This window comes from Psittacula echo (assembly GCF_963264785.1).
Source record: "Psittacula echo genome assembly, chromosome: 1".
Classification (NCBI taxonomy): domain Eukaryota; kingdom Metazoa; phylum Chordata; class Aves; order Psittaciformes; family Psittacidae; genus Psittacula; species Psittacula echo.
The window spans coordinates 13,117,389-13,141,660 of NC_137735.1; the positions used below are offsets into that span (position 1 = coordinate 13,117,389).

The following is a 24,272-nucleotide window of genomic DNA, read 5'->3' on the forward strand; positions in this document are numbered from 1 at the left end:
AACAGCATGACTCTAGTACTTGATTGTTGGACCTTTATTGAAGTCTTTGAGTGATGATGACGACTTTGTGAGAGCATATGAACCTTACAGTCACTGAGAGTTAATGCATGACCAGGAGTTCAGTCCATATTTATGAAGTGCATAAATATAAGTTTAGATATTTGAATATTTAGAATGGCATAGTATCTTCATAATATGTTTAAGAACATGGTGTGGTCAGGAGAGATTATTGTTACCAAGGAAAAAATACATGGTAATTTCAAAACACTCAAAATTTAACATCTTTTTATGTTCTCTTGATATCATGTGTATCCACATAAAACAGTTACCTCATTTTCTCATTTTATTGATGTAGAAGCAAAATGTTCTTTATTCCAAACTGTAATTGAGATGGAGGCAGAAGGGGATCTAATGAGGTTAAAATTCATGTAGCCAGACCAGTAAGGGACGGCTTTTGGTTTCTGTAATTAAATTAACCACTTACTGAATTAAATCATATATAATCTGACTGCATCTGGAATGTTGTTTCAGCAAGGGTTTCAGGAATAATTCCTCCATAGTATCTGAATAACCCAGATGGCCTTTGAGATAAGGAACAGTTCATTTCCGCTTCCGAGACTGTAAATGCTGTGGAGTTATTATAGATTGGATATTCACGTCTATATTATTTTAGATTTTCTTTAGACATTACCAGCAACTTGAATTAGCAACTGATTTTGAACTGAAATTTTCCATACAGTTATGGATTTTGGATGAGATATATTAAGTAGTTATTAGTTTTAACCTTTAGCATCAGAGAAACTCCACAGATTAATAACATGAAATTCCTTTATTAAGAACAATAATTCCTAAAGTTTCTTCTGCTCACTGAAGGCTGCTTTTTTCAAGTTACTGTAAGAATATTGCTGATTTATTTTTCTCGAATCAACAACCAAACAATCGTGTAAAATCGTAAAACCAAAACCACTGTTTTATTGTCTTGTAAGGTAGATCTGATACACAAATAAAATTAAAATCTAACTTTCTTTCTTTTTTTTCCACAAATTATGTAGTAAAAATGCTCAGTATAATGAATTTAAGGAGCAGATTAGATTTTATTGGGATGAAAGACATCTGTTATTATAAAGGAAAGCAATTATTTAAATTAAGTTTTTCCAGCAAATAATTGGCATAGCTTGTCTTTTTCATTTGCTTTTTATGAATGAAAAAACACAATGGGAATGTTGTCTGAGACTTATATTCAGTGTCCTGAGTTCTGTTCAATTTTGTCTGTTTTGACTTGTCATTTTGAGCAAGATATTTAGCTCCTTGGTTTCTGTTTACCAGTCCTCAAATAGGAAAAACTGTATTAATACATATAAAAGTATTTATACGCTCTCTCCATACATACTCTATATAATGCATACAGAATGTGTTTAGTTGAAGTCACCGAATGGTGCTTGTCTGTGCACTCGTGAGATATTAGTTATTAACCCTTTAGAAAGTATGTGCTAAGAATGCCTGTGATTTTCATTCTAATACAATTTCTAAAATAACTCCCAGGTAGGAGTATGTTTTAAAGAACAACCATTTGATAGCAATTTGGTGGCAATTTTCTTGGAAATATAACTCTTCAGGAATGTAGTTCAGAATTAAAGTAGGAACCCACCTGTTTTGTAGGCAATTTAATGATGAAAATTATGTAGATTTAAAATACTGTGGATATTTAAAATGAGTAGAGGGTTTGGAAACTAATTCAGCATTAATTGCATGTGTTGCTCAGTTTATTCTTGTGGAGCACCAGGTTATTCTTAAATGAGAGCAGAGAGGAAAAAAACCTGCAGATTAAGCTTCCATAACTACCCATGAAGCAAACTAATCGTGGGATTTCCCAATTATTGCAATTAGGGTTCTTTGTTTGCTATTTATATTCTCCTTGAATATAACATAAAGCTGATTTAAATAATTGAATACTTTCTAAGCTTAGAGGCATGCTGGGCAATGAAAATGAAGTTAAATCACCTTTGTGTTTTGATTAGGGCATTTCAAACAGCATCAACCATGAACATAAGCAGTTTTTTATATGTAATTTTTTAAGAAGTAATTTTAAAATGTTTTTCCAGTTTTGTGATTCCCTTCCCATATATCCTGATGCTGTAAGACTCAATGATAATTATGAATAATACCATTATGAAATATCAGTGATATAGTAATGTGTGAAGTGCTTCCTTATTACTACAGGAAATAAACCATTCCCACTGAAATATCACCAGCCTCAGTTAATTTATGATTGTCCCTGTGCCTCTTGGAAATCCTGAGCATGGTCCAGACAGGTCTTGAACAAGATATAATTTTTATGTGCTATATTCATCATAACTTTAAAGAGTTTTATTTCTGTGGACACCAGATTATGATTGATAGGGTTTAGAGTACATGATGAAATATTGTGTAGCTTATTTTCTGATCTATTTCTTTCAAAGTCTAGTACACTACGCAATATAGTATATGCTACAAGGAAGTTCAGTGTGCTTTAAAACTGGATGTTAAGTCTGATGTTTGATTCTGTTCTATGAGGCAGCCTAATTCTGTTCCCACTGCTTTGTTTCTTCCAGGACATGAGAGACTGCTCCTATGATGGCAGAGATTTGTGTGAATGATTTTGTTGAATACTACATGGCTCTTCAATGCTGAAAGCAGGAGGCAGGAGCTGGTAGCTCAGTGTGGAGCAAAAGAAATATTTTAAACTTCAAAAACAATTATGTCAAAGAAAAGCCGTGCCAAGGGAGAGAAGTCCGACATGGATTTTGAAGCCCTTCAAGCTGCTAATGAGGAGCTACGAACTAAACTAACCAACATCCAGATAGAATTCCAGCAAGAAAAAAGCAAGGTATTTTTCTGTATTTTCTGGTCATTCTTCCTGGCAGTAGTACTGTTACAAACCAGCTGAGCATGAATCTCAAGCTAACTCGCTACTAAAATGCATTAGCCTTAAAAGAAAACCATGACAAATGAAATCAGAACCACTGATGAACTGAAATTGTTTTTGAATAATGTGCAAAAGGAAGTAAATATCCCCAAAAACCCAGTCACCAAAATTTGCAGTCACAGCAATACAAATGGCATTATCTTAGCGTGACTTAGATGCAATAGGGGAGTTTTGTGTTTGATTTTAGCACCAAAAACTATATGTTGTAAACTGAAGTGTCTTCAAAGTCAAATGTCATCACCATATTTGAAGCTTGTCACTTTAAATTCTTATGGAAAATGTAAATTAACTGGAGATTATCTGTGTAGGTGTCTTGATTTGATTTGCTGAGGTTATATGTGCCATTGCTCTGAGATGTTCAATGGTGCATCCTATTTTTAATGAAACAGATCCACCAATATTTGTCTACCTAGCATGTTCAGTAGATATTTTTCCTTTTATTTATTTTGTCTTATTTCTAATTTGTTCTGTGTCACTTTTTATGTAGAAATACAGATGTGAATTTTGTTATAATCTTAATTATAGTTGCATTAAAGATCATATAAAGTTACCTTACCTTGGACAGAAGAATGAATTAATTTTGAGTGTTTAAATTAATCAGATTCTAAAAAAATCTACAAAAACATTCCACAAACCCTAAGGAGAGTTTAGCCCTTATATGCCTCCAAATTTAATGCTTTCCCTGTAATATGTCAAGTTTAATTCTGATTCAAGTAAGAATGAAGTATAGCTACAAGACCATAACAGCTGTAGGAACATTTTCTATAACTAGTCTGCTTATTTACCTATATCCAGTCTCGTAACTGTTGCTTCCATTTGATTACCTGTTTATCTGTTTACAGTTTGAGGATTGCATATTTTCTGATGTATTGTGGCAGTTATAGGAGATACATCTGTGCATTGTGTACATATACGTGCAAAGAAATGAGCTCACATATGTAATGTGTAGGTGAATATGGAAGAGGAAATTACAGCCAGAGAGCTCTACTAAGTACACAGTACAAACTGTAATAAATTCTGCAGCATGTTGGAGTGCCTTTCTGGGAGAATGAAGGGGGAAAGAAGTCTTCATCCTCTTTCACACAGCTTTGCAGTGATGGCTTTAAATCACTTAACTGAAATTGAACTGTGTATTTGATTTCCCACCATCATGACAACAGCCTGCTTTTTGTGTGCAGTAGTTGCATGGATGCCTTGACTGACAAGATGAATAAGTTAAAGCCATAGAGATTTTCTTCTTTGGACTGTAGCTTAAAAATCAGAAACAAAACCATCTGAAATTATGACCTGGTATCAGAAAAGTAAACACACTGTGCCTAGAGAAATCTAAATAAATTAGATGGCTTTATTGGAACAGAGGTAAGAGAGAATGTATTAAAGCTGCTAAACGGACAGCTCACTGCCCCGTGGGACGTAACTGCATTAGGAAAGGTAACAAACTCTTGTGGGGCCAATTAATTTAATTTAATTCTCCTCAACTATTTTGTCCCTCATGTAAATGTCTATATTAATGATTTATCTGAGGAAGAACCTTCTAATTGATGAGAGACATCACTAATGGAAATTAATCTTAACATACTTCTGCCTGCAAAATGTGTTTCCCTGAAATAAAATATTTACCCATGAGACATCCAAATTTCTGTGCATATTTTCCCAGTTCATTTTGTTTCATTTGTTGTTGAGTCATTTAAAGAAACTTCTCCTGTAAAATTGTTCTTTTCCAAGCTTATGAAGTACCTGGTGCAAAACTGATGTTTGCAGTTCTCTGAATATGCATCGTTGTAGATCTTACTAGTGATGTTTTGTGCCTGTGATTTACAAGCTGCTGGATTCGTTTATGTTACCTAAGGGTTGAAGCAAAACTTTGGCCCTGTCTTAGATCTCTTGTACTGTCTCTTGTTTCGAGAGCACTTGTTTGGCAGGTTTGGGCAGCCTGTTAATAGACAGCATGTCCTCCTGGGATTATAGGTTTGCTGCCACTTATGCAGAGTCTGGAGAAGGAAATGCACGAACTGAACACAGGCTCATGCGCTGCCCTCTCTGCTACTGGAAATATTTGGAAGACATCCAAAATTTGGGTATCAAGTAGCAAAAAATGTTGATTGAAACACAAAAATAATGCTTATTTTAACATGAATGGAGGCAAGAATCACTCTAACTGAACTCTCAAGTCCAGTGCAACAAGCACAAGAAGGGCAGTGAATGAGCATGGTTTTGACAGAGTCAAGAAAATGTCTATCAATCAGCTCAGTGGTTTTATAAATGCCTAAGCTGAGATCCATCAATGTTTTGGAGGAAGTATTACAAAGTGCCTATTCCTACTGTGGTCATTAGCAAATATTAGAAAATAGTCTTCCAATACTTCAGGTAATATTTTGTTCTTGACAGCAAGGTGTTATAGTATTTGCTGTAACTATTGCTCCACCTTCACCAGCTTCTGCTGTTGCTTTTAAATATTCATATTCTACTTGTGACTATACATTTATAGAGTTGAGATCAGAACACATCTAGGAGTTAGGATAAATGAGATGCTTCAGCTCAGTTGCCATTGTATCACCTCATTATTTTATATTGGTTTTGTAAGTCCTCATATTTTTCCTAGGTTTCTTTGGGTTTTTTGACCTTTGATGTCAGATGTTGAATCTGTGTGTAAAAGTGATTCCTTGTAGGTTGAAAAAATAAATTATCTATCTTCAATACGTGAAATTAAAGTGAGACAGCATGTTGTACTGTCAAAACAGCTTTATTTACTGGGGATTAAAAAAGTCATATGGAAAAGAGTTATGGGCAGTATGTATGGAAGAACTCTAGATACAGCTGTTGATTTGAGAATCCAGACATACTGAATATATATATAAATGAACGTTATTCCCATCTGCTATGTATGGAATAAGAAAGGAGCTGTTTAACTTACTGAACTGTAAGGAGTGTACTGTATAGCAAGGAGGTACTAGGGTTTTGCATTTGGGAATGAAATACGGTAATCCTCTTGGAGCAGGGAAATGAATGAAGTATTGGTAAAGCCATGTATGATTACTCCTTCCACTACTGACTGGAATTACAAGGAAGTACATGCCCTTGGGTAGGTAGTTTCCTGAGAACAGCTGAAGAGCATTTGAATTCAGCTCTTTTCTGTTTAAATTTTAAACTCTCAATACTTGAAAAACAAACACTAAACCAAGAGAATTTTAGACATCAATATGTGGTACTGTTACTTCAATCAGAATTCAAAATTGAGTGAATATGCTAGACATGATAATGCAATTTTTAACCCCGTAAAACAGATACTGGGGAGGTATGAGACATCAATATACAGAGATTAAGCAATGATTATCATTAATTTGGAAGAATCAAGAAGAATGTGTTAGGAATAGTGCTGGCAGCAGGTGGAAGGAGGTGATCCTTCCTCTCTGCTCAGCACTGGTGAGGCCACATCTGGAATGCAAATATCCAATGATATTGTAATTGTATTGTTTTAAAGAAAATCCTTCTATTAGGTGTTGTTCAGACATAGGAAAGAGAAGAAGAGATGACTTTGGGCATTATTTTCCCAGGAAGCTACCTTCTGCTTTGTCAACAATTTTGTATCAGTGTGCAGAGATTATTAAAGATTTCATTTAGAAAGGCAGAAAATATTTGTTTTATTGATGCCTTGATATCCTGCCGGACTTTGTTTCCCTATTGACTTCGTTTTTCGATTATGGTCCATGCTCTGCCTATGAACAAAACTGTTTTCTTCATTAAAATAAAAATTAAAATAGTGTTAAAAACTAAAAAAAAAGACAAATTGCTTTAAAGTTTAAATTAATTTTGAAACGGAGACTTAAGCATATGGGAAAATGCCACACTACTATTTTCATTCAGTCAGTTGCTCTGGAAGCCAGACATGTGCAGATCTGCACAGTGTGCAGGAGAAAGGGATGGAGGGACAGCTTATCGCTTTCAGGAAAGATCCAAGAGACAGATCTAACTTCCCACCTTCTCTGACAAGACCCAATAACAAGAAAAGATTTCAAAGACCTTAAGAATTAGTATGCATCTCTTTTACTGGGTTATGAGGAGTGAGAGGCATTTAAGATGCAGTGTGAAAATCCAGAGGTTTTAGAAGGGTTCTTATTCTTCTTGTTTACCTTGCTGTTGCTGAAGCTTTTAAGTAAAATGACTAGTGATTATATGATAATATTTAATTACTTAGAGTGCTTTAATACGTGTTCTCACAGACTGCAAGAATTTACATAGATGTTGTCTGTCCTCAATTTAGTGGAAGATGAAAATGAGCAAGTTCTCCCTCAATATTTCAGAATCTTTCTTGCATATTAAAAATCCTTTTAGGAAGTCACATTCATTAATGTGTTGTATTCAAAACTGACTTTCTGTTGAATGCTTTATGTACAATATTACTTATTTTAAATTATTGTATTTCTGGAGCTATATTAACCTTGGTTATATATGCTATTATACAGTGCGTTTTCCTCTGTATCGTTACTGGGTTTCATTGCTCAGTTTTATTTTGATTTTCTTCTCTCATAAGTAAGGAAATAACTAATAGATTTAAGCAAATAATGAATGGTGTTTCATTTGCAAATCCACTCATCCACTGGTGATAATAAATAGGCAAAGGGCTTAGATTTGCTATAGCATCATAGAAGGGTTTGGGTTGGAAGGGACCTTTAAAGATCTAATCCAACCCCCATGCTACAGGCAGGGGTGGAAGGATCTTAGATTATCCTATGGCATTGGGAACCTTAATGCAAACAATGAAAATTAGTGTTATCCATGATAGGCTTGGAACTAAATGTCATCCCAACAGAAGAAATAATACATAGATAACGCCTGCAGATAATTTCCAATAGCCAGACCTACCATTTTGGGAGAAAAATACATAAATCTACCTTTCTTCATAAAGATCTGTTATCTGAATCATCCTGGAATAAAGTAACAGTACCTGTGTAATAAAATCTGCTTCTGATGGTGTTGGAAAGGACTGGAGAGCCTTTAACTTTTTAGCTTTTTAAGAGGATTTAGAGCTGTTACCTTTTCCACAGCTGTAATTACAGTGCTCTCCCAGCTGGTGTTTGGTCCACAGAAGATTACTTTCATGCAAATACAGATACCTTTCCTCCTGCTCCTGCTCCAGTCTTTTTCTTTTTTGTTTTCATTTTCTTTTGATTTTTAAAATCTAGGGTAAGTTTGAGTTGGTTAATTTGAAAAGTTACTGTTGAAAATAATAGGATTATAACACATTCTGCACAGGGGAAGTCTGCTGTCCCGGCTATCTGAAGACTTCAGATAAAGTTCAGACTCTGGAAATCCTACTGTCAGTGCTGTGGGTTTGATGAGTAACATGTTGGCCTCATTTTGTGATCACTCTTTATTTAAGTAGTAATCTTGGATTCATTGCATGAGTTATATCTGAGGCTTTAGAATTAAAAAGTCCCAGTCTTCCCAAGTCCCATTCTTCTAAGCACATACAAGTGCCTGCTTAGATCCATCTTGCTTTCAATAAAAAAAATAATGATTTCTAGGCCTTTCTTGAACTCGTATTATTGCTTTAACACTTGTTTTGACAGTAGAATTCAGGACCATGCAAAATTACTTTATTTTAATTATATTTTCATAACAAATCATAGTCTGAATATTAACAAAGGGCTCCCATTATTTCTGCACCAATCTGAGGCAAGTTGCAAATCTAGCTTAGTTTAGCATAAATTAAATGCACTGTATGACTATAGATCCAGCTCTGTATAGCTTAGATGCAAGCAGTCTAAGAATATTGTGATGGTGACTAACATTCAGCTGCTTGGTAGCCTCCTTTTACCATGAAGCACTGTTTGGTATGTATACTTGTGTTGCCACTCAAGGTAAAAACACAAGTCTTTGAAATCTCTACTTCTGACTTTGCTTTAGATGAGAAGTACGTGTATAGAACCTATCTTTTGGCAGTCACTGTGATAGGAATAGGTGAAAGATGTTAGGCTATGCACGATGAAATACATTATAGCCTTTCTGGTATACTCTAATAAGGAAGCAAGCCCTTCTTATTTTTTCTTTTTCTCTCCCTCTTCCAGTTGTTTACTGGAGAGAGAGAGGTGTCTGGTATTCTTTGGTTTTGAGTACTCAGGATGAATTTTAATGTTTTAGGAAAAGCTCCCTTGGTGACTTTTAGAAGTGTGGTAGCACTCGCTAATCAATATTTTACATTGATGTTCCAGGTGGGTAAGCTGAGAGAGAAAATCCAAGAGGTCAAGCAAGAAAGGGAGCAGGAGCAGCACAAACATACTGCCTATGTTTCTGAACTGAAAGCCAAGCTCCATGAGGAGAAGATGAAGGAACTTCAGAGTGTCAGAGAGCTACTGATCCGGCAACATGAGCAGGAGGTAGCGAGGATGGTGAAAATCAAAGATGGTGAAATTCAGCGTTTGCAGTCGACAGTCAATGTCCTGCGGGACGGGGCAGCTGACAAAGTGAAGACAGCGCTGCTGAGTGAAGCGAAGGAGGAGGCTCGCAAAGTGTTTGATGGCGAACGACTGAAGTTGCAACAGGAGATCTTGGAATTGAAATCTGGCAAAAAGCAGCTTGAAGAAGCTTTGAACAACATCATGCAGGCAGATAAAATGAAGGCTGCTGACCTGCGCATGGCTTACCAGTCCCATCAGGATGAGATTAATAGAATAAAGCGAGAATGTGAGAGAGAGATCCGCAGGCTGGTAAGTTCATTAAGTAATTTGTGCTTATTTCAGTTTATGGCAGGTATATATACATATATATATTGCTGTATGTACCTGTTAATATAAAACTGCACTTTTGCAGTGACATCTTTCATCAGTACTGTTTTCTATGGTAGGCCACTATTTGTGCTACTTTCTCCTCCTTACAGCAAAGATGAACCTTGGCTCCATGTGTATCCCAACCAAATCCAAAGCTTTATGTCCCACCATGTGGAATATGAGTGAACTAAGACTTTCCAGGATGAATTTTCTCAGCAGATCAAAGAAACAGACTTTCCCTTTCCGACTTGCTCAAGTATATTCCCTTACAAAGTTCCATTGACCAAAACAATCAGGCACTGCTCATTCGGAAGTGCAAGAACACCTTTGTGAGATGGCAAAATTAACTTTACAGATAGCATTTATATTTGTATTGGAGAAACTAATTGTGCTGAAACAAGACAATGTCTTTTTCTGCATAATTATTCAGGTCATTCGATTTTAAGCATTGTTGCCCTTTTTTAGTTTTTAAAATTTCTGTGTTTTCTATATTGCAGCAGAAAAGTTAGGACATGGGGCAGGAGGCCTTTTTCATGCTTCATAAACCCTAGGACTTCAGCACAGATGTCAGACTACGCTGTTTGTGTAAAGTCGAAAACCGGGCAGTATTTCCCGACAGTGCATCCCCCAAATATTTCAAGTTATTCAACTCTGTAAAATGTAGAGAATCAAAGACTGGCTGTACACAGTAGTACATTTAGAGAGTTCATCATCAAACAGCACTTATGTTTGGTACTGTGATATTTTACGTATATATTTATGTGTATATGATTGTTAACCTGCCAAAACTAACAGTACAATAACTATGTATATAAATTCTAAAATTATAATAACCATAACATGTATTAGGAAGTACAGACATTAAATGGAATGAAACATTGGTTTTCTTTAAAAAAAAATTGTAGGCTTGTGTCTACACAGGTATGTCTTCTTCTTTCTTGTATTCCTTAGGAAGAGTGATGGTAAGGGCAAGCTACAGAAATTTAGTATCTGTTTAATGGTGGTGATTTTCTGCCTGAGAAAATGAAAGCTATTAGTGCAGTTAATATTTATGCTTTAAATAAATTGGACATTTGTCAAGTCTCAGGAGTATAATTCCGTTGAGTAAAGACCAGTGTAAAGATTGACAGTATGAGGTTTCTGTAAGCATAGTTTCATATTTTGTTCCATATTATAAATGTAGAATTTTAAAATCATGACAATGAAATACAGGCAATTTTAAAAAGGTTAAAGAGGAGAGGAAGTTGCTACATTGTGGCATGTGTTTTTCTAGAGAACCATTTCTAAATAAATATAACCTTCAAAGAAGGTTACCTCACCATAAGATAGTGAGGTGAGGCACTCCAAATTCTGTCATCCCACACTGCCCCAGTAAACACACCCATGATGTGTCATTGGGTGGTATTGTAAAGAAAACACTTAACTCTTTCAAATGTGTAAGCTTCCAGCCTGCTGTGGTGTGAAGCAATGAAGCAAGGCACACAGCGTTTTCTGTCTGCATGACAAAATCCAGTCAAGTCATTCAGAATTTCAGTTGGAGCCTTATTGGGTCTCTGTTACTCAGGATATTTAAAACAGTGACTGTATTAGGCGAGTGTGTAGATGACTTGTTTCCTATTCCAAGCACCAGAGAAGGCCTGCTGTCAGTCTCATGGGCTTTCATTGGAAGTGCTCATATCCGATGAAGTACAGGGGGAAAATATCAGGAGCCTGGTATTGCCCTGTAGTGCTTCAACTCCTTTTGTATAAGGAGTTTCAATTTTTTCATTAAATTTTGTGGTTTGTTTTTATGAGGGAGAAGTGTTTCTTGTAGGAATTCAAAGCAATTTAGGCAGTTGTTATTGAATAGGGTACTCTTTAAATCTGGGGCGAGGTAAAAAATGCTGCACGGTTCCTAGATGCTGCTCTCTTCCTCTGGGAGAGCAAGTGGGATTACAGAACCAGATCATCAGGATATTTCCCTCCCTCCTCTCCCCCCATTTTAATTAGTGCAAGGGATGCTTGCCTTGAATTTCAGATTAACCGTATCGGCTGCAGATTTGGGGTACTTGGTTTATTCTTACCCTTGTTGGGATGAAATGGCATGGCTGCGACAGGCAGTGTTATTAATATTAGTGCAGTTCTGTAAATGAGCTTCAATTAATGTGCTTTTTTGTATATGTGTTGTCTTTTATGGTGCTATTAAGAAATCAGCATCTTTAGTATTAAAAGGTTAAATGGGCTGGCCATATTGTGATTCAAATTCAGATAATGTATTTGAGGATGCAGTGTCTTGATTGTCTTGTTGGACTTTGCTGATTAATTTTGCATTTTAGATAACAAGTTAGTTTTGCGAAAGTGTTTCCTATGGACATGCAGCTAAAACCCCCCAGAATCCATGTTTTTGCCATTGATGGTAATACCCACAATTAATTTAAGTAAAAACTTGCTTTTTTTTTTTTATTTGCCATTAAAAAAAAAAAAAATTAGTGAGAAAGAAGGGAAAAAAGCAAAACCACATTGTCAATGAGTATATGGATACAATTACATTGAGTACATAAGCAGCTGTGCTTGCATTGTCCACATGTCAGTATTTTGGAAATATGATTAATCAATTTTGAGTTTGTCTTCACAATTATGTATAGAACCATGAAAAATACCCAATAAGCCTCAATACAAATGAGATTGAATGGAGGAAATTCTAGTGTCTAATAAGTGAAAGTTAAAGACCTATTTGGCATAAAATATAACACGCTATCTCTGTGCAGTTTGAAATTATATCAGAATTTGGCAGTTCCTGTAATTGATTTAATATAGCAGTGATATAAATATTTTAATTAATTTAAGAAATACTTGTTGAAATGGATTTTCCATTAATTTTTTCAGTCAATGTTTTTCTGCGCTCTTGAGTCTCAAAAGTTGTATTGTTCTGTCAATGTAGTATGAAAATGATGCTGGTACAGGTTCAGATATTTAAAACCAGAAATAACATTAAACCCCAGCAAACGGAAAAAAGAAAAATAAATAAAATAAACGAACGAAATCCACAACCAACCAACCAAAACCACCCAGAAATAGCAAACTGAATAATAATCTGCATGAAGGAGAAATGTTAAAGTCTGGGTTTATGACTTTTTTTAATAAAAAAAAATATACATAATCCTTTTTATTATTATTATTATTATTATTATTATTATTATTATGAGAGCTTCAGGATAAAGATCCCCAAAGCACACATTCAGCTGTGGCTGCATAGACAAGCATGTATACACCTGAATAATTGTGTTATTAGGCTTCTATTTTAATGGCATCCTTGGAAGTGGTGTGTCTGGTTTCATTCTGAGGTCTAGGCTGGTACAAAATACATTTAATACAGACCTGATTAATGATGAAGAGAAGTTGAGTTTATTAAGTTGTGTTTCTAAAGTAGCTTGAAGAGAAGAACTGTACTACAAGGGCATTTAATGTTTAATCTAAATATAAATGTCAATGAAAAAACAGCTTGTTTCAGTTAGTTTTTCTTGGGCTTCAAGCTTGCTATTTAACTGATTATTTGGTTTTAAAACCATGTTTAAAGTTAACTACCAGAGTAAGTAAAGTTTCTCTCTTTGCCTGAAACTGCTGACATAGCATGTTCAAATTGGCTGTGAGTTTTAGGAACAGATCAACCTTATTCTGTTATCAGCACAGCTGTGAAGGAAGGCATGAATATTAAGTGTATCGTATTAGTTAGAGGTCACATTCATTCTGAGACTACCTGCATGCAGTTTTTAAGAAGGCCCTTACCTTGCAAGACACATTTCTCAAGATACTGTTTTTGCAGAGATAAGAAAAATGAACACTTCCCAGTGCTTGTCTTGGAAGATATATGCAAAAAAGCAGTCATTAAAAGTATATTGAATTATGTTATCATTGGTTTATTCATTTATAGTATTTTTTTTAATAAGAAGGGAACTGTTTATTTTATCAGAAACTGTTATTAGAAAAATATTTAAATATTCCTAAACAGCATGGATTGAATTTAACTGAGAAACATTATTATCATTTTAATGTAAAATAGTCTCAGTTCTCTGAAAAACAAAATCAGTGTAAAAAATTCCACTGATCTTACAAGGTACACAATAAGATCCATGTTCAAGAGAGCATGCAGTATACCAGATGAATTAAATTTGCTTATTTCAATTGTTTTCTCAAATAACCTCATAAAAAATGTCTGAAGAGTAATGTGACATTTACTGGAAAAAATTCCTTTTGCTGTTAATAGAATCAAAGCAAAAGAAATTGGTTTTAGGAGTGATTTTCAGAAGTTCCTGATCAGCCACAATCAAGAATGAAGATAGATGGACTATTGAACTGTCCTCAGTTTCCTTAGTCCAAATTGTCTAGTTTCATAATTTAAAGACTCCTTCCAGTGTAGCCCATTCTTCTGTTTGGTGTTTGCCAAATAAATGTAATGCAGTACTGGGAAGACTACAATTCAAGCTAATAGATTAAGCACTGTTTACAGGTAAATATCAATGTAGTTTCACTGGGAAAAATCCTCATACAGAATATGTTTATGTACACTTACATATACTGATTTGTTAAAAATATGACTTCAGTTCTGTATCTGTGTGTAACTATATCTCATGACTGAAGAGAAAGATTATTAAAAAATGAGGATAAAAATTTTCAGAATTAAGAATTAGTTTGTTTCAGTTTAGGACAAATCTAAATTTCCACTCCAGTCCTTCACAAGTTAGTATTTTTTTAACCTTACACAGCTCTTAAATGTGTTTGCCTTCCCATAAGTCCTTAGTGTATTGCTTAGCATTGGCATTCCATATGTGAACCGCAGGGTCTTCTCGAGGTCATCTGGTCCAATATCCTGCTTGAAGCAGGGTTGCACTGAAAGTTGGATCAGGCTGTTCTGGGCCTTCTCCATTGCAACTTGAAAAATCTCCAAAGACGGAGATCCACAGTCTCTGGGACAACCTGCCCCAGTGCCCAGGCACTCTGGTTTTTTTTTCTTCCTCTTTCCTTTGATTGCTACCCCTGTCCTTTTCCTATGCATCTCTATGAGAAGTGCCTGCCTTATTCATCCCCATATTTAGACAGTTGAATTGATATTAGCAATTGTAATGCATTCTGCAGTCTTTCACTGGCTGAGCAAGCCTAGCTTCCTCACCTATTCCTTGAATGCCCTATGCTGCAGCCCCATAGTGGTCTTACTGGCCTTCCTCCAGTTTTATGGCACTTGTGCTAGTTTGTCAATACCCTTTTTTGTGCTGGGGAGCAACAAAGCGGCTGTGCTGCTTCTGGTGTGGCTTCACAAGTGCTTAATGAAAAGCTAAATCACTTCATCTTCTGGCTACCGTCTTCACGATTTGGTTCGATATCGAATCATAGAATCATAGAATAGTTAGGGTTGAAAAGGACCTTAAGATCATCTAGTTCCAACCCCCCTGCCATGGGCAAGGACACCTCACACTAAACCACGTCACCCAAGGCCTCATCCAACCTGGCCTTGAACACCGCCAGAGACGGAGCATTCACAACTTCCCTGGGCAACCCATTCCAGTGCCTCACCACCCTCTCAGTAAAGAATTTCTTCCTTATATCCAATCTAAACTTCCCCTGTTTAAGTTTGAACCCATTACCCCTTGTTCTATCACTACAGTCCCTGATGAATAGTCCATCCCCAGCATCCTCATAGGCCCCCTTCAGATACTGGAAGGTTAACTTCAGTCACTGCAAGCTCTCACCACTGACCCATATCCATCTTGTCATCCAGGACACCAGTGTCTTTCCTTTCTGTTTTCTTTTCTGTTTTCATTCTCCACGCATTGAAGAGCTGCCAACTTCAATTGATGTCCTTTTCTGCTGCCTTTTCTGCTGCAGGAATATAAATCCTCCCAGGGGCAGGATATTGTATCTGCTTTAGGCAAACTTTATAAGGATTTTTGGATCAGCTCTCCAACACATTGAAGTCTCTCTGAATGGTGCTCCTGTCCTCTAGAGTAGTAGCAGCTCCCCCAGATTTTGTATCATCCACACATTTGGAGATGGTGCATTCCATTTCTTCACCAGGCCAGATGAAATTGTCAAAATATCTCTTCAGTTTGGAAGGGATAAAATTTGGATGATCAAATAAGATACTTTTACCTTCCAAGAGATTCAGCAATTATTTTTCAGTAAAACATGAAAAATAATAGAAGCTAAAGAAAACCCCAAATTACATCCTTTGCAGTGGTGGCAATTATTTTCTCCTGCATATTCATTACTAGGATTTTGCCATTTTAGGGCAGTGAAATTCATAACTTTAGGTTACATTCAGCAGTTGGGGTAATGCAGAGACCTTTTGTTTCTCTGAAAATTCCGCTGCAGAGGGACAGTTGGGGCACTCTGTGATCCTCTGCTGCCCTGAGAAGAGATACGGAGCCTGGCTTTTCTCATTTCACTTCTGCAGCGGCACGTATGAGTTTTGATTCCTAACCAAAATCTTCAGTTTTGGTACTGGAAAGCTGAATTTTGAATCATCCAAGTGTGTGCTGTCATGCATGGTTGCATGGAGCCTGCTGTAGCATGCTTCTTATCAGCCACTTAAACCCACATGTATTTCACACACAGCTGCTGATATCAAATTGTAGGCTGCTTCCCTGGATTTTACCATCTGTTTGAGACACGTGTTTCAGCTGCATTCCAAGGCCAAGCTGATCTGCAAAGATCCATCCACCACCTCCAGCATTTTAGGACTGCAAATAATACTTTACTTTCCATTCTCTGAAGATTTATGCTTGTCCTCTCAGGAGCTAACAGTGCAGCATTTCACCCAGGCCTTATTTGTTCCCGAATCAAGCAGACCTAATGAAATTTTTTTACAGTGCAGGCTCAGCATTTTGTGTTTATCCTTGGTATTTTCTAAAGGACTCTGCTATGATAGGTCACAAATCTGACTTTCATATCTCTACAAAATACGGAACGGTATCAAACGCCACAAAAGGGTATGGCACCTGGGCAAGAGTCTCCTTAAGTTTATATTATTTACTGCTTTTACATTTTCCATCTTTTTTGACTACTTGCTCATTATAGCTCTGTCAATGAACACTTGTAATAGGTAACAGGAGAGATCCAGTAGTTGGGACTGTAGTCAGCTACAGCTTTTGAGAAAGGTATGAGAAACCTCCTATCAGTAAGTTCTAGAATTCTCTGCCCCATGGTGTTTCTTGTATAATTTATCAAAACTTTTAAAATATTCCTTACTTATGAGATTTACATACTTAAATATGTGGAAAAACCTATTGGAATAAAATATTGATGGTTGGTTTAGAAAAATTACATATGAAGTTAAGAGTAAGTCCCAACACTGTGTCTAGACTCTTACTTCTGCACTGGATGGCTGGCATCTTTCCTCCCCCTTCACCTAAGGTTCCTAAATAAACAGGAAACATTTATTTAAATAGGTGGCCATGTCTGATGCACATAATGCTATGCACAATACAGGAACACTTTAATTCCTCCCTCCAGGTGGGCTTTCAGCTTGGGATAGGGTTGTTAGGTCTTAGTGTCCCTTTATAAATGTAAAAGATGTAATTCCATTTAGTTCTATCTATGACTGATTTTTTTTTTTTTTCTTTTGTTCGTTTTTTTTGTGTTGGCTTTTCTTTTCCTACTAACTAACAATCCTTCTGTCAAGGTATTCCTATTGTTGGTGTAAAGCGTTTGGTATAATCACATTTCTTCTGGAGAAGAGCACTGTAGAATTTTCTTCTGCAGTTGGCTAGGAGATCACTTTGATAAGAATGAGTAGAGGAAGGTCTGACACTTGGCCTGCAGCAGCTGCCTTTTTCCACTTTGAAAACTGAGTATGTGACTGCCTTGATAGATCTAGCTTTTAATTCCCTGGGAATTTCTCTTTCAACTTTGGGAGAGACTAAAGTTCCCCCAGAGGTCTCTTTCTTTCACTGTAGCTATTGAAGTGTGGGATAATTGGCAGGGGATGCTTTTTTCCAGTGGCTGGCTTGGTTCTATTTCATGTTTGATAAATATAAAACATTTTTGCTTATTTCTCTTAGCTGTTAGGAGGCAATTAGATACCTGTTCTTAGGAAACACTGTAATTTTAACACAGGCTATAAGTGCTAGCTCTTCATTGATATAGTGCAGGGAATTGCAGTGTTCAGCACCTGACATTTGGGCAACACAAACCCCATTAATTATGAAACAATACTTTAGAAAGCTGTGATTTTAACCAAGAGCTTCAGAGTTACTTATGCCATCCAAGATGATTTCTCAGTAATTTTGCTCCACAGCTGCTTGTGGATGATCTTACTTTCTTTAAACTCCTCTTTCAGAGGGCATATCTGCTACTTTTCTTGTCAAAGCATGTAATTGAAAATGTTCTAACCTCATGTTGCTCCACTGCCTTCCTACCACAGATGTTTTGTTCTGAATTGTACTATGCATAAAAAGTGTGGCTATTCTAAAATGCCTTTAAATCCATGCAAAAGAGAATGTAAAAGATTTCATGTGACCCTGTTGTGTAGCTGTAAAAAGTGGGTAAATTTGTTTTAAACTTAGAACAAATTTTAAGCCAAGGCAGCCAGGCAGAAGGACTTTCTGGGATAATATATTTGACTTAACATAATACCTATTATTTGATATAACATAATATCAATAGGCCAGTGCATGGGTTGGGATCTCGTTGTGCTGAACATGTAGGAAGAAAAGATGATCTCTACCGTTTGTATCTTAGTGAGATATCTCAAATAAATAGTAGTACAGGGAGGAATACACAAAACCAGTATTTAGTTTTGTCATAGTTTCCTTTGTACTTTAAAGGTGTCATGGAAAACAGGAGATATAGGAAGAATTTGAGGAAGGTCAGTCAGTAACAAAATGGATATTTTTGGAGTGTTCCTTCAAGTAGGAACAGTAGCATGGGAGAAAACATGAAAATGTATGACTGCATATATGACAAATTAGGTATTAGAGAGGGGACATAGCTCCCTAATATTAGATAAGGGATGAATGGACCCCAGTCAGGCTGTGAACAGCTTTGACAGAGAGAGTAATTTTTGTTGTTGATATGCTTAAAAGAAAAACAGCCTAGAGAATCCAGAGATGAGAGTTTTGTGGAAAGAGCATCATTAACAGCAGCATTCACATTGAATGGTGAGCAGGCAGGACTGCATTTAAAGTCAGAAAAGAGAATGTAGCAATGACTGCGGCATTACATAGGAACTCAGGTAAAATTCTGTGTGCGTGGATTTTAGATCTGATAGGCAAAAAAAGTCTTTAGATGCAATCAAGTTACACCTGGCAGAGAACAGAATTAAAGATAACTGCTTTATCTGTGTAAGTGATAAATAGATTGGGGATGGCTCAGTAGTAATGCAAAACAGACGTTAAAAAGCATGAAAAGAAATAAATGCTCTGCATGGTGAAGTAACAAATTCTGGATGCTGTTTGGTGAAGGCATATTGTAGTCATATAGAATACAGGGTTAAACCTTTAAACCTGAGAGGTCGTGAGACCACTAATTATTTTACTTAATATAAAATCCAATGATGTTTAGCTTGTCCACAGTTTTCATAAATGATAATTGGAAGATATCTCAAAATGTGCATGTGTGTATAAACATGTACATATATATGTACACTGCACGTGTTTGTGTATGTACATATATACACACATCAGAGGCAGAAAGTGACCAAAAATTGGTGAGAAAATCAAACTTATAGTGATGGAAAAGTTGAGAAGCTTTCAAACATAGAGCTTCTTAACTGCTGAAGGGTGTGTGCACCTGAAAGCTTTCTTTCCAACTCTATCACTTGGTCTAATGAAAAAGATTCCTTCTCTTGTAGACCATGTGGATTTCTACACAATCTTGACTATAGTTGTGTTGTTTCTACAACAACAACAAAAAAGCAAGCAGCAGGGAACCCAGATTAATCCATTTTGATTTTCATTTACCTAATGGAAGATACTCCTCTCCCCACTAAAATAAAGACCTTAATACATGGTCTAATTGCATAAAGATGTTTTCCTTTATGCTGCCAACTTCTTTTTCTTTGTGTAACTGAATATGGCAAGAATTTGGGGGCAGAGAAGTTCTCCAGTGATACAGTGACATGGAGATTTGAGCTTTTACAACTATTAAAAAATATAAAACTAGGCTAAGCTAAAGTCTTTTGGGAGTGCTTGACCTATCTTCTCTTGTCAGATTACGCTCCATTTAAACCTAAACAATATCTCTCCTTTACCTAGTCTTGTACCTCCTTTTTCTTTGCCTGCCTGCCTCTTGACCTGTCGTTGCTCCCATGTGGAACTCAGGGATGTTGCATCCCTGTAAAATATTTCTCTTTCTCTTTTTACCTCTCTCTGGAGTAATTTGTACTCTCTGTTGAGAAAGCAGATAAGAAAGATGAGCAAGTTTGCTCTGTAAAGTGCAAGTCTGAAGAAAGATGTTAAATCTTTGGGTCAGGCATTGGGGTAAATTTAAGAAAATTGAGACTTTGGCTGTGTTGCTGCAGTTACATTGGAGAAATCAAAGGTGTAATTGTCTCCTTGAGTAAAGGATAATCATACTGTGCGCCAGACTTTTGAATCAGAAGGCAGAGGTGTTACTGCAGTAGTTCTGTTCACCTTTATGAGTATGTAAAAAGTTAGTTGCTTAGAAATTCTTTCTGCTAGCTTGTGCATCTAAAAAGCTATGCACTATTGCAATGCTCTGTGTATTTTTTTGTGTGTGTGTGTGTGTGAGTGAGCACATGGGCATATGTTTACATGAGTCAGAGATTCTCTAGTGCCTACCTGTAACTTTAAATGTAAGCCCCAAATGAAAAAATACATGCAGTCATTGCTATTATATTGTTACCTTTAATTAATTTCAGTGTCTAGATTTTTTTTTTATTCTATTTGACTGAAATACAGTATATTTGTTTTTTTCCCAAAGTTTCACCATGTATAGATTGTAGATTTTATGTTAGAAAAAAACACTAGTAGGAAGATCAGAGGGGAATTCTGCCTTGATTCGTGCCCTTCCCTGACCCCCACCCCAAAGCCATGGTCTTTCATGGAATTTGTTTTTAATGTGTGTGAGCTTGCATGCTTTGATCTGTGGAAGTGTGTGAAGGGTGAAGGGTGTGATGGGCGTGATTTCACTGGACACATCTGTTTCGAATGATCTGTTCTGTGTGGTTCAGCAAGCAGCGGTCTGAACTGAGATTGTTGCTTTCTTTTTTTCCTTCCAACTTAAAAGCTACGTCATTCCATTTGCCATTTATGTTGTGAGAATATGGAGACTATAAAATGTGCTGCTAATTGGGTAACTAAAATCAAGGCTCATTTGTAACTTTGGTTCTTCCTTGTTAAACATATGCCTTGCATGGACAAATTCCTGTCTCAATAACATAAATGTTCAATGTGAACATGTGTGTAATTGAAAGTGAAACTGTCCGTAGTATTTAGTTACATGACATTTTTTCCTCTCAAAGGGTCTCTGATAGATCAGTGTGCATGACAGATAGCATTCAGTAAATGAGGCAGCTGCTTAATTTTTGTCATTGTTGTTCACTGCACAGTCCCTGGAATGGACTTTGCAATGGAAGTTGCAAATTCTTCCATTAATAAAAACTGCATTCTTTTCCTGCAAGTCCTTTTTGGCATACTTGAAAGTCTCACAAATCTGAATTAAGTATTGTACTGGATGAGGAACTGAGACCCAGCAACCTTCCCGAATCAGAAAAGAAAGCTCCATGAGAACCAATCTTCATCAGTTCCATTTGGAACTTAAATTTAGTCTAGACCAGTTCATTCACTTCATATCTGACCTTTTTGTATTGTATATAGATAATGACTTGGCTTGGTTCAGCCAGGCCATCTCCTACCACTCAGGGTCTGTCCACCAACTAATTTCACGTGCTTTGTAGACTGTAAAAGGAGTAAAGCAAGAATCCTGAAGAAGCAGATTGTGTCTGATCATGTAATCTGATTGTGTTAATCTTGTACATCACTCAGACTTAACTATAAGTTACTTCTAATGTGTTTTGGTGGTTTTTTTTGTGTACCTTGATTTCTGTGGATGTAGGACTCTAACAACAAATACTTGATTTAACAAGCTCATGATATATTTTTCTTCATCTAAAGTTATAATATGATGGGTTTATGTTGGCCAAGGAAATACACTAGTAAACTGAAGGAGATACAGCACAGTTCCAATAAATATCTTGTTAATAGTTAACATTCTTGTTAAGAAATCTGTTTCTATAGTAACTGCTGCGGATTATCACTTCCTCTAGCATTTGGAATAGTACCAAAGTGAATTTAACACTGATGCTGTGAGGGACAAATCCTATGAGAGCTGCAATAGATCACTGCTACCAGTATGCTTTATTTGGTATGGAGGTATATGAACAGCACAGTTCAGTAACTGTAGAGGGTCTTTAAGAACTATTTATTCCTACCCTTTATTCTAATGCCATGTGCATTTGCTTTTTTTCCTTCTATACACAGTCTAGTTCTCACTTGAATCTCATAACAAGGGCACATAAAATACATAGGTATGCTTAAGGTTTTAAGTTTAAAAGTGTGTGCCTGTATATGCTACTAATTATTAACTGCCTGTGAAGAGATTCACCTCATATGATTTTCACTAATAAAAAGGGAGTCACAAAGGGGCAAATGTGTACGACTCGAGCTTTAAAACAAAACCTAGGTAAGTTTTAAAGGGTGTGTTTGTCTTTCCTTATACTAGCCCTGTTTCCTCTCTGAAACAGAGTGAAGTGAGATTTTTCTTCTGCTTATAGACGTGTGTGTCCTTAGATGAAGTGGACGATTTCAGTGGCTTCGAATTATGTTTCGGTGTATGTTTGCATTTGTTTTTGTCTCTTGAGCTGCGACTGTGCTGAGCAAACTCATGATCAAGTGAAGGCTGAAACATTTATAAGGGGAGGGGAAAAGTGTTCAGAGGAGATACATTTTCTTTTTATTCTGAGAGAAACAGAACGTTGCTTTTGCAAGTTTGTGGGTATGCATGCAGTGAACACTGGGAGATGTCACAAAACTTCCTTCTTTCATTTCTTTCCAGATGGATGAAATAAAAGGCAAAGACAGAGTGATTCTGGCTTTGGAGAAAGATATTGGTGTCCAGGCAGGCCATACTCAAAAACTGCTCCTTCAGAAAGAAGCCTTGGATGAACAGCTTGTCCAAGTCAAGGAGGCAGAACGATACCACAGTAGTCCTAAGAGAGAGCTGCCTGCGGGAGTGGGGGATATCACTGAACTGATGGGAAGTCTGGTAAGAAAATTGTGTTTTCTTCAGAAGTTCAACCCAGGGTAATTGCTGCGTGTGTGTTCACATTGGTTTTGTGGTTACTTTTAAAACGCTAGAAGGAGCAATTAATAGTAAATGACCCTGCAGCGCACTGTGCTGTTTCACTGATGATATAGAAACAACTTGGACCTCTTGAATTTCACAGAATGATGAAGAAGTATTTGGATATAGAACTTTGAGAATTTATATTGTGAGCTTCAGCTGAGAACCCCATTCTTTTCTTAGCTATTAATTTTATAACTTTACGAATTATTTCAACCAATGGCAAATATGTAATACTTCTTGAAAACCAAGCCTTGTGATTTTAATCTGTGTCATCTGCACTGGACTTGTTATAGCTGATAGTGAGAAATCTGGTGACTAGTAACTAGTATACATGAAAAATTATTTTGCTAGCTGCCTTTTTTGACTGTTAAACATTTACATACATTGCACAAGTGGACACTTTTAATGTGATATATCACGTATGATTCTATGTAGCAATTCCAGAGAATGATAGTTCCAGTCAATTAAAGTAAGTTTTCCAGACATTGAATGTAAGTCTATATTAAATTTACACAATCTAATTGCTAAACCATGCTGTCAAATTATGGATGATAATATATTTTTGAAAGGTAATTATATATATCTATATGTTTTTGACTTAAAGGAGCAGCATTTGGATGAACGAGATGTGCGGAGATTTCAGTTAAAAATCGCTGAACTGAATGCTGTAATAAGGAAGCTGGAAGACAGAAACACTCTCTTAGCAGATGAAAGAAATGAACTGGTAAATTAATTAGTAATAACACAGATGGTGACTAGGAGGGCATCTTTATGGTAAAAGATTTAATGTTGGAAAGTCAGTCTTATAAATAACTTACAAATTAGTCGTGGTTTGTCTCAATCAATTCTAACTAGATATAACAGTGATTTCTATAGGAATTCATTTTGTGACCAGAGAAAACATGGATGGAATTTATCTTGCTCCAGAAAAATAAAAAATTGTAGTTTTACTTTGGGGTTATTGTATTCAAATGGAGTGGTAGCTAGCCTGTGGCACTGTGTAATGATGTTGTGTAAAACATGCATAGTCTGTGCACTTAGATCACTGTATTAATCTTTTTGAAATTTGACATTGGTTTTGTGACATGCTTATGCTAGCTGGGTGTTAAAAAAAGCTTTATTGTGTTCCTGATGAAAAGTCTGCCATTTCTCAAGGGAAATCTTTTAAGTAAGGGAAATTCTCCTGGAGAGTGGTAGTAACT

The 24,272-nt window shown here is 36.3% G+C and overlaps 1 protein-coding gene across 10 annotated transcripts in view; it reads left to right on the forward strand.

Moving 5' to 3' along the window:
- The window catches only part of JAKMIP1 (janus kinase and microtubule interacting protein 1), an 89,097-nt gene that overhangs the window by 6,719 nt on the left and 58,106 nt on the right, over nt 1-24,272 (forward strand). For all 10 annotated transcript variants that reach the window (XR_013957550.1, XM_080624779.1, XM_080624780.1 and 7 more), the window contains exons 2-5: nt 2,592-2,866; nt 9,178-9,672; nt 22,780-22,989; nt 23,675-23,794. Coding sequence is in view for 9 of the 10 variants with exons in the window: in XM_080624779.1 (XP_080480905.1) it covers nt 2,738-2,866; nt 9,178-9,672; nt 22,780-22,989; nt 23,675-23,794 (954 nt within the window). In the remaining variant the exon portion in view is untranslated. The remainder of the gene's footprint in view (nt 1-2,591; nt 2,867-9,177; nt 9,673-22,779; nt 22,990-23,674; nt 23,795-24,272) is intronic.